The sequence below is a fragment of the Nipponia nippon genome, unplaced genomic scaffold, assembly GCF_047370975.1.
Source record: "Nipponia nippon isolate SJK-2023a ecotype South Korea unplaced genomic scaffold, ASM4737097v1 scaffold_3, whole genome shotgun sequence".
NCBI classification, from domain to species: Eukaryota; Metazoa; Chordata; class Aves; order Pelecaniformes; family Threskiornithidae; genus Nipponia; species Nipponia nippon.
Genome location: NW_028262347.1, coordinates 64011763 through 64022378, shown reverse-complemented (window position 1 = coordinate 64022378; position 10616 = coordinate 64011763). Strand labels below are relative to the sequence as shown.

General features: G+C 48.0%; 1 protein-coding gene across 3 annotated transcripts; it reads left to right on the top strand.

Annotated features, from left to right (window-relative positions):
- Nucleotides 1-529: 529 nt before the first annotated feature.
- On the top strand, nucleotides 530-10430 carry LOC148054678 (protein mono-ADP-ribosyltransferase PARP12-like). 3 transcript variants are annotated; one of them, XM_087764255.1, is made up of 9 exons: nucleotides 538-649; nucleotides 727-841; nucleotides 3704-3839; nucleotides 4317-4437; nucleotides 5477-5567; nucleotides 6765-6840; nucleotides 7602-7732; nucleotides 9530-9681; nucleotides 10099-10430. In XM_087764255.1, exons 1-9 carry the CDS (start codon nucleotides 610-612, stop codon nucleotides 10377-10379), a joined length of 1143 nt encoding a protein of 380 aa, XP_087620381.1. In that variant the 5' UTR covers nucleotides 538-609; the 3' UTR covers nucleotides 10380-10430. The 3 variants fall into 3 exon arrangements, with proteins under 3 accessions (XP_087620379.1, XP_087620381.1, XP_087620380.1); XM_087764254.1 differs by adding an exon at nucleotides 2266-2308 and having other exon boundaries at nucleotides 541-841; XM_087764253.1 differs by lacking the exons at nucleotides 9530-9681; nucleotides 10099-10430 and adding an exon at nucleotides 2266-2308 and having other exon boundaries at nucleotides 530-841; nucleotides 7602-8816.
- Nucleotides 10431-10616: the final 186 nt, after the last annotated feature.

Here is a 10616-nt window from a genome sequence, read left to right as displayed (position 1 = left end):
GGAAGCCTCTTAACCCTTCTCTGATTTTCACCAGGAAAAACAGAGTGGAGGCTCAGACTCCAAGGTAAAGGAACAGCAATACTCTGGATAGCAGAGAGCTCTGCGTGGGCTGCCTGAGCCTGCCCCACAGGGCTCTCTGCTTGGTTTGCACTGGTTTGGGTCGCTCCGTGCAGTGCTGCGTACTGCAACCCCCCCGAATGATGCGACAACGAACACGGAGCGCGTGTTGAGAGATGCACCCGCTTTCTGCATTGAGATTTGGGGTTCGCTTTGCAAGGCAACGCCAGCTTTTGGCTTTCAAAGAACATGTTCAGCAGAAGCTGCTCCCAGCAGGAATCTTGAAAGGAGAAGGTCCTGAATATCCCCGGCACTGGAAGGATGGGAGGAACTGGGGCAAGGTAAGCGCTGGTGCGCAACGACAGGAACTAGGCGATAGGGATAAACTATGCCGGTTTGTAGGGATGTTGATTTTACTGATGCATCTGCCAAAAACATCAGCTGTGCCTGGCCGCTCTGCTCGTGCCTGGCAGATGCGCGTGCGTATGGCGCAATAACCAGAAGGAAATGATACTCGGCTCCGTTTTTTAAGTGGCTAGCGGAAAGGCATCCATGACATCCCGCGGAGGGAGACTCCGAGGGAGACAGCGAGGTACAGGCGTGCAGTTGGGAGTTCACGATGAGCTGTCACAGGCCAGTTGGGTTTTATTTCTGACGGTATTATTGCAGCCAGGGGACCGTCCCCATGGGAAGCAAGGGTTCAGAGGGCAAGTCCGACTGGCGAGCACATGGTTGATGCCCTCAGCTCCCAGAGGTGGTGGCTGGGCAGCCCGACGGCAGCACTGTGAGTAGGGGAGCCAGGGAGGCGGCGTGTGCCGGGCTCTGACAGCTTTCCTGGGGTGCCGCTGAGCTGGGAAGGAGGGAGACGGAGGAAGCCGGGGATTTCATGGTTTGTGGGCTTGGTTTTAAGGTCTGCTGGAAGGATAACTGCTTGCAGTTAGTCATAAAGGAAACTGTGTTTATATCTTCATTAATTCGCCCTTTTTTCCAGATGAGGAGGAAGGGTGTAAGAGAAAAGGTGGCATAAGGTTGCTTTTTTTATTTATAAAATTTCCTCCGTATAAAGCTGTTCCTGTGAAGGTAGATATAAAAAGCAAATTTACAGGGTATCTCTTAGTTGCACAAGACTAGATAGCGAAATCTTCAGCAAAAGGTGAAGGACACTACCTGTCTTGCCAGTGAAATATTTCTGTCTGCTTTATTAAGTGTTTCACCTCTGTTTCTTTCTAGTGGGGGTTAGTTGGCGAGTGGAAAACCCCGGCAGGGAGCAGAAATGCTGGCAAGTGAAAGTGAAAGTAGGGCATAACCGGACATTTTGGAAAAGCTGAGGGGGTTAGGGCAGACTGGGAGCCCTGGGTCTCAGCAGGGAAGCTGGCAGGGGTGGGGGGAGCAATGGAGAAAAGCTGCCTGGAAACATCATCCCACCCCACTCCCCTGCTTTTCTTTCCATTACCCCTCCACCCCCTCAAATCCCACACCCAGTATCCACAAACTTCAAATACTTCTGCCGCGGCGGCAGCAGCAGCAGCACACTTCTGTGCAGAGAGGAGAGAAGGAGCAGCCACGTCCAAAAAAAGCTCCTGGGAGTGCTGGATCTCGTGAATCTCCTGCAGTGGGATTTGCGAGAAAATGAATTGGGAGCGTTTTTCTAGGAACAGGCCTGGCTGGTGTTACTGCGTACAAAGAGCAACCGTGGTCTGAAGACAGCAGTGGAACAAGCTAAGGCTGCAAGGGAGACTCGGGTCCTTCCTTGTTCTTTGTTCTGGCAGTCCAGGGGCTGCCAAGCCTTTGTGCGTGGACCTTTGTACTGCAACCAGCTCTATAAGGGAGCTCCTCCTATAATGGTTTCCTCTGATTAGCCTGCTCTGAATGCTCGTGATCCCTGCCAAAGCATGAAGGGCATCAGAGCTGGGTAAATGATCATTTCCAGTTTCTGTTTGAATACTGTGTTCAAATTCTTCAAGCAGCTCTGAGTAGCTCAGCCACAGACCCTTGCAAACACCACGGTGGGCAGGTCTCAGCTGTGTGTATGTGCTCCACAATAGGGTAATGTTGTAGGAGCAGCAAAGTGATGAGATCCATAGAAAAATGTTGTCTGGGTCCAAACCTGGGACATTCAAAGGAGGCTGAAGCACAGCAGCAAGCAAAGTAAAATCCTCTGAATTTGAATTATTGGTGGCTACCTGTTTCAGCTTCTTCTCTTTGTAGGTGCTGTGTCTCTGGGGTAGAGCACAGACCAGAGATTTTGCTGGTAAGTAATTTCCCACACCCCTCCTGGAATTTGACCTTGGCTTGCTGCCAGATGCCCACCCAGCCGCTCTCTTACTCCCCCTCCACAGCAGGACAGGGGAGAAAATAAGATGGAAAAGTTCACAGGTTGAGATAAAGACAGAGAGATCACTTACCAATTACTCTCATGGGCGAAACAGGCTTGACTTGGGGAAGGTTAATTTATTGCCAGTTAAAATAGATTTGGATGGTGAGAAACAAAAATTAGAACAACACCTTCCCCCTATCCCCCCTTCTTCCCAGGCTCAACTTGACTCCTTCATTCCTGACTCTTACCTCCCTGCCCCGGCCCCAAGCAACGCAGGGGAGGATGGGGAATGGGCGTTCACCTCAGTCCATAGGAGCTGCCCTCTGCCACTCCATTGTCCTAAAAAATTTCACACGCTCCAGCATGGCTCCTTCCCATGGGCTGCAGTCCTTTAGGATAAGCCTGCTCTGGCATGTGCTCCTCTCCATGGACTGCAGCTTCCTTCAGGGCATGTCCACATGCTGCAGCATGGGGTCCTCCATGGGCTGCAGTGTGGATATCTGCTCCACCATAGCCCTCCACAGGTTGCAGGGGGACAATCTTCTTCACTATGGTCTTCTCTATGGGCTGCAGGGGAATCTCTGCTCCAGTGCCTGGAGCACCTCCTCCTCCTCCTTCTTCACTGACCTGGGTGTCTGCAGGGCTGTTTCTCTCACATTTTTCCTCACTTCTCACTGCTGGGAAGCTTTCTCAGAGGTGCCACCAGCTTGGCTGATGGGCTCAGCTGTGTCCTGCAGTGGACCTGTTGAGCTGCCTGTGTCTGGCACGGGGGACCCCCTGGTCTCTTCTCATAGAGGCCATCCCTGCAGCCCCCCGCTGTCAGCACCTGGGCACCTACACCCAGTTCAGTACCTGTGACCGTACAGTACCTGATAGAGCACACCAGCTTTGCTTTCCTGAACGCTAAAGGAGGGGTGATGCTATCAGTGCCTTCTGAAGGCATTCTGACTTCTGCAGCTGATCACACACTGCCTAGAAGCCAAATCTTACTCCTGTTAGCCAGGTGGCACCACTGGCCTTCACGTAACGAGCTGAGTTTATTGTGTCAAGTTGTATTTTCTTCTCATATGTATTTTAGAAATATATATTTTAGAGAAAAACAGTGTCCTGGGTCCAAGACACAGATGTCAGGGTCATTCCTGTGATGCTCACCATGTCCCATAAACATACAAACATCAGTTCCTCGGTTCTGGGTCAAACCTGCACTTCCCAGCTGGAGGGGTCTCCTCTGAGAACTGATTAGACTTCTGATCAGACCAGGGATGTCATGTAATTTGACAGCTTTGGAAAACACGCATACTTTAATCTGTATTTCTTTTCTGATGTTAGGGCCAAGGAAGCAGCCAGGCGTCGGTCAGCTCTTCTGCATCTGTGGTGTCTTCTGACTCATCTGTCTGCTCCCGAAATGGAGTACACCTGGTATTGGCTCGATGATTCTGGGCAGTGGATTGAGTATGGGGAAGAGGTGAGATCCATCCACTGTTGATGCCAAAAGCTCTTGTTAAGCCATCTTTAGAGAGTTATTTAGGGCACTCTGTTCTGCAGCTGGTGTGTTTCACATGTGCCACTGGTGCCCTTGCAGTGCTGCTCTGATGCTCTGGGGATTTGTCTTCTTAATTGTCCCTCAAAGCAGTACTTCTACTCTGTGGAAGCTTTCAAAGGACTGGCTTTGAAAGCAGGTACATTTTCCAGAGATGACAGATGTCTTTTGGCTGAAGCTGACCACACAGGCTGAAGGCTGCTTTGTTGCTGTTGTTACAAGCAACTGTTCCCCGTGCAGTACTCCTCTGTCGCTGAAGAAAAAAATGCTTGAAGCCTTAGAGACTTAGTTCAAAATGGCACCCTGTGATAGGGGCCTGGCGAAACACTGGTATTTCCCCACAGTGTCACCTAAACCAGAGACTGGTTTCTAACAGGTATAATTTCCCTGTTCTTTCTATAGCATCCGTATCACTGCTCTGCCACGGTAACATCTGCAGATCTGGAGAAGAAATTTCTAGCTGACCACGAAGGCATTGTGTTATTCAGGGCTGGTTCTCAGAAGTATGAGTTAAACTTTGCAGGTGAAATATCTCTTTGTCTTAAGTTCATTACACAGTGTTGATGGCTCTAAGGTAGCCTTCTTCATGCAGAGTTGTCACCCTATGTCTGGATTTCTTTGAACAGGTCTTTTTCCTCCTGTAAGTTTTCTCCAAGGAGAACTTGAGCAGTATGCACATTTCTCTGCAGTTTTGAGATGCCCCGCTCAAGCTTCTAGGCTTGTGCATCTGTAGTCAAAAAAAGCATCTCTGACAATATTGTATATTCAGAAGAAGAGCTAAGAGTAAACACTTCATGGCATCTGGCTTATGCATTTGGGTTTATACAGCTACAGAGGAGAAATCAGAAAGGAAAAAAAATAAGCACTGAAGAGTCAAATGGTGAAGAATTGAGCCCATGGTAGACATCTTGCAAGCTAGTTATGGGGGGAGAAAGCACACAGTGCAGCAAAGGAAAATTTAGAGAGCATGGGAAAATGAGAAAAGCTTTTCTGTTTCTAATTTATTTACCCATCTTAAAATTCCTATTAGCTTTCCAAACTTTAAATCTGTTTCCTGGCATGAATAAAGAGAGTGGTGTTTAAAGGAGGAAACAATGGATAATTAGCCATGTCACACAGCATGTGCCCTGTGATATTGTTACAGGACCAAGAAGAGCGGGCAGACTTTCCTCTTAGCACCACGTAACAATCCTGCACTGCCAGGAAAGCTAGATTTATGGCCTCCATCGTACTGAAAACTCTTCCCTGCTGTAGGCCTGACATCAGATGTGGTTTTCTCTGGCCGACAGCCTGGATGTGAATGCATGTGCAGGTGTAGTTGGTGGTTGGTTGCCTTTGAGCTTCACAACCTATGCTGGCAGGTGGTTGACCTTGCTGATCTCCAAGCAGAAGCAGCACAAGTGGGGATGGTTTTGAAATATGGAGAGAGGTGGGTGTGGTAGAGAGAGCACCACCATGTGGTATTCAGGGCTACCTGCTCTTTTATTTTTTCTAAACACGTAAGAGTGTGTCCCTGGGCACTAAATTCTCTAATTATTGAGTCACTGTGTTTTTCTTTCAAGACATGGTCCAAACAAATTTGATCTATAAAACGCAAAGAAAAGTTGTCCGACTGCCAAAACATCTGTTCTCTCAAGGTGGACAAGACAGAAGGTAATACACTTTCTGCTAAGAAGTTCTTCCTACGTGTCTAGAATTCAATTTTAGATTTCTTAAATTCATTTTTAGATACCTTTTGCTGACTGGTTTAATGGCAAATTTTGTGGTGACAGCATTTGTAAATTATGCAGCACTTCTGTGAAGCGCGCTGGAGGGATGTTTGGTGGCGGTCTCTGGCAGCTGTGAGAGACCCCTAGAGCAGATTTGTTCTCTCTGTGAGAGCAAGGCCACGTAGGGCTGACACAACTGTGCCAGGAATTTTTATTCCTTGATTTAGGCCCCAAAAATACTAAATAAACCGTGCACAGAGTAGGAGCAAGGGACTGCCAGTCCCAAGAACTGTGGAGCAGATAGATGCCATCCCTTGGAAAGCTGAGGATAAAATAAAACACAGAAGCAAATCCCTCTAAATGAAGTGAACTGGATGCACTTATTTGGGATACCCTATCTTACGGCTTTTTCAAAGAAAGTTCAGCTTGACAGAATTTGAGCATGTCTGCTGTAAAAGTTAGTTGTGCTACTGCTTTGTTTTAAAAACAGCCTTCAGAAACTCACCAGCAGATAGTGCATTTGAAGCCAAGGGTTCAATTTAAGGGTTGGTTCAACCAAGGGTGAGTTCATTCAAAAAGAAAACAAACTGTACCTCCTGAATGGATGCTCATGCTCCTGTTGCCTGGGTTAAAACATGCATGCCAGGAGGGCATTAGTGCTGGAAGCTGTTAAGCACTGACTGGTGCAGCAGTGCCTGCAGGGCACAACTGTCCACCCACAGCCTCCTGACAGGCTTGGTCCTGGGGACAGGTAGGGGCAGGCCACCTGTCTGTCCAGCGATTTATAGATGAGTAGCCCCATGGAGGGAGAGGGCTCACGCTCCAGTTTCCTAGAGGTTCAAGCAGCACTTGTGGAGGGCTAGCTGGGAGCAGTTGTATAAACCACCCGGCTAGGAGCATGTTACTTCTCATTTGAAGCTCTCCTGCCAACGTCTTGACCTGCCAAGAGATGCATTAGTGCCACTAGGATGTGTGTGGAAATCTAAACTGGAGAAAGGGATAATGGTTATGTGGAAAGTAAAACAAAAATAAAAATCCAGGGATACCCAAAGGCTGCCGTAGAGCCAGCAGCTGGATCCTCCGGAAGGGGGATTTGGTTAGGAGCATCATGGACTGACTTGCTCCTTTTTCTTTTCTGCAGCCAAAACATGATTCTGTCACATTTTGTCTGTCCTCCACAATGGGACCAATCTGCACTGCCTGATATCGGGTTCAAGGTAGGTCATTCCAGCTCTCCAATGGGTAGGGCCAACTCTGTCCTATACTGATTTTTCTGAGAACATGACCCAAGGCAGTTGAGATGTTCCCAGCTTTTAAACATGTCTTATAAAATAAACAACTGTGAGGTGAAACAAGACTGACAGTTTCACATTCACCTGTGTCTCCTGGGAGGCTCTCTGAGATCCCCTACATATACCATGCAGGATAAGAAAGGCCCCTTTGGCCTTACTGGTCTGACCTCTCCCTTGCACTCTCCCAAGGCACCTGATCCTCTGATAAACTGGATGAATTGCATCTTAAGAAAGAGTGTTAAGTTGTAGTATTTTCTCTGTCAATTTGAGGCAAAATGTTATTTGCCATGGTAAAACTAGGGCTTAGCCCTGTAGGGAAGGAGCTAGAAGGAGCTAGGTTGTCAAATTAAGGTGAAACTGATATTCACTCTTCTCCAGCCTGAATACTGCCGTGCATTTCATCTTTAGGTTACTCTGAAGTAAAAATAGTCTAGATGCAGAGGTGTGTCCACCGAAGCAAGCTTGCGTGGGATTGCATTCATTTCCCTCAGTAATTGCCTGGACTTTCAGCATGGGGAGTGGGGGTGAAGGTGGGGAGAGGATGGTTAACTGGAAAGACAGGAGAAGCTTGTGATTTTAATGGCAGGGCTTTTCCTCTGAAGTGTGGAGGCTGATGAGTCCTTTGGAAGGACTGGGAGTTGTTACTATCAGTAATACCTTATTTTCGGTGTGTTTAAAATTTTCAGTTGGTACAGCTCAGTTACGCTTCCCAAGAATATGGAAAAATTAAGAGCCTGTTTGAGAAGACAATGAAAGATTACTGCATCCTCCAACTACAGAGGATCCAGAACCCAACACTTTGGCAAGTTTTTCAGTGGTTTGTATCTATTTTATTTCATTATCCTGCTGGTAGCAGAAGACTGGTATTTCCTGATCCATTGTCCTCCACAGTCTGCATTAGGAATTGCCAAATCCAGCAGCCCAGCAGAGGTGAGACTGCCACGTACCTGTGTGCCCAGGTCCAGCTGGTAGCGAGGTTCAGCGGTGTTCCCAGTAGGTGCACATGCACAAACACACGCATAGACACAGAATGTATGAATGTGCACGCATCTGACCACAAAAAAACAACACAGACAGCACAACACTCATGCAATCATAAACAGCACCAACGGCCTCATCCTGTTCCCTTCCTCTGGCTGATCGGGATGAAAGCCTGTTACTGGTACGTACAGGTACGGGTCCCTCCAGGAGCTGGTCTTAGACACTCAGCCTACCCATATGCTGGCCCCTGGGTCCTCTTGCATTCTGCATAGACACACACACATGCAAATGGGTCTCTGTAGACTTCATGGTGTCTCCAGCAATTGGCCTGGACCTCCTGGTCCCACTGGTAAGCAAGTTCAGACCTTCTGGTCTCTCCAGCGTCTGGCCCAGACTTATGACTTCCGAAACCTGGTTCGCAGGCCAGCTACCCTCCTCACTGGCTGTCCAGCTTGATATTGGCTAGTGATCACACACTGACACGCACACCTTTGCTTGCTGCAGTTGCTGGTGCTGTGGACATGCGGCTCCTGTGACCCAAGGTCCCACTCCAGTTGCTGCACCCAGACCTCCATACACACACATGCACGCAGACTGGAGACTCCATCACTCGGGTAAGAGTTAGAAATGGAGTTTAATGAGAAGATAGGGCAGACTGCACTGATCAGGCACAGGGCATGGCCAGACAAGCCTACTGATCAGACAGTTGCCTGATAATATGCAACCAGCCCTTTTTACCCCCTTATCCATCCATTTTCCCATGTGTGTTCCTCCTTAGATCATCTTGATCCCTCCCTCCTTCCACCTACAGTTCTTCTATCTCGTAAGTCTTGTGCAATCCCCAAATGCTTTTCCCATCTGTCCCATAACAAGTCCCATACTCTCACAGGCAGTACCCTCCTTAGGTCCGTAAGCTGCTCTGCACCCTTCCCATTGCTCACAGTGCTGAGTGTCCTCCTGGTCCCTGGGGCTGAGGTTCCCTTGGGGCAGCCCTGGGAAGAGCTGGGGCTGGGGCTCCTCTTTCTGTAATTGGGTTATTGGGGTTGTCTCTGCGCTCTTTTGTGTGCATAGAAATGAGCCTTTTATTGCATAACCTAGCAGGTTGTGTGTGGGGTTCTTGCTAGTGTTATTCAAAAAGAAAGTTCTTCTCCTTCACCAAGACTGAGCTGTAGTATCTCAAATTTGTTCTTTTTGTTTTGGTCTCTTCCACATAGGAGTTAAAAAAGATGGGACTTTTTATGTGATAAAGATAGGGGTAGAGATTATACAGTCTTCACTGTGGCTTCATACAGATCAGTTTTATAACCATATTTACGCATTCAGGATTTATATAACCTGGGAACTGACCAATTCCCTGTCAAGAGATGTTTGTCTCCCTACTCTATAATGTGGTATGAAGTTGTGGGTGACACAGTCCATAGCGATGCTGAGAACTTTTTGTTTTGCTGGAAAGAGCCAACTGTGCAGCAGGGTACCAACAGAAGTGCAAAGCAGGCAGTAACCCCACTGAGAGTGGTTTGTGTCACTGTTCCTCCATGACCCAAAAGTAGGAGGAGTTGAGTTGGGAAATTGTCCTCGTTTGAACCAGGGCAACATGTCATTCAGTTTTGTTTGGCTTTTTTTTTGTCCCTAGGCAAAAGGAGCAGATGAAGAAGCTCAATAAATCGAAATGGGTGGATGAGCGGCTCCTGTTCCATGGGACGAGCCTGTCCCACGTCTCTGCCATCTGTGAGCAGAACTTCGACTGGAGGATCTGTGGGACTCATGGGACAATGTATGGAAAAGGTACAAGTGCAGAAGTGTGCATTCAGGGGCCACAGCAGCACAGGCTGCAGACCCTGGCCAGGCTGGTGGGTGGGTGCAAGGTGACTGTCCCTGACCCCTGCACCCCTGCCATTAGGGCACTCTCACCTGTGTGCATCTGCATCACTGTAGGCAGCATCAGCAGCAATCCCCTTTCAGGAGGGGCTAAAAACACCCCTCTGCCTCAGGTACCTGCTGTTCAGCAAAGCTCTTGGACATGTGGGATTGGGAGGTGATGGCAAAATGTGGCTAGAGTTTGTCAATGCTTTAAAATAAGCTGACGTGGAAACACCCGGCAAGGATGTGTATAGAGCTACCTGGGGCTGCCAAAGTGCCGATAGTGGATGTTTGTTCCTCAGTTGATGTATTATCTTACCTGTGGCTTTTTCTGGTCCCTAGGAAGCTACTTTGCCAGAGATGCCAGCTATTCTCATGAGTACTGTTCCTCTCACAATGGTCGCTACAGCATGTTTGTAGCTCACGTTCTTGTTGGAGACTTTGTTCATGGAAACCCCGAATACCTTCGCCCTCCACCCAGAGCCAGCAATTCAAACAGACTTTATGACAGCTGCGTGGATGACCCGACAGACCCTTCCATCTTTGTCATCTTTGAGAAGCACCAGATTTACCCTGCCTATATCTTGGAGTACAGCAGCGAGGCCAGATGTATGATCCTGTAATGAATGGTGGAATCTCCTTTGAATTTACACTGAATAAATTACACTTTAGTACATCTTTTTTTAATGTTTGTTGAATTTTAGTACCAGCTTTAGAACATTTTGTAATGCAGTGAACCAATATCAATCCTCCGAAGGATTTTGGGGCATAGTTTTTTGGTAGGGGTTATTTTTTTGCCAGCTGAAAGTGCTAAACTTTAACCTCCACCTTATCTCTAGCCTGGGATGGGGGCGTACCTG

Excerpts from the sequence above, each read along its gene's own strand:
- LOC148054678 (XM_087764255.1), top strand. The coding sequence starts at position 610 with ATGACATCCCGCGGAGGGAGACTCCGAGGGAGACAGCGAG. Across the intron at positions 6,841-7,601 it reads TGCCTGATATCGGGTTCAAG|TTGGTACAGCTCAGTTACGC; the intron begins GTAGGTCATTCC and ends TAAAATTTTCAG. Across the intron at positions 7,733-9,529 it reads CTTTGGCAAGTTTTTCAGTG|GCAAAAGGAGCAGATGAAGA; the intron begins GTTTGTATCTAT and ends TTTTGTCCCTAG.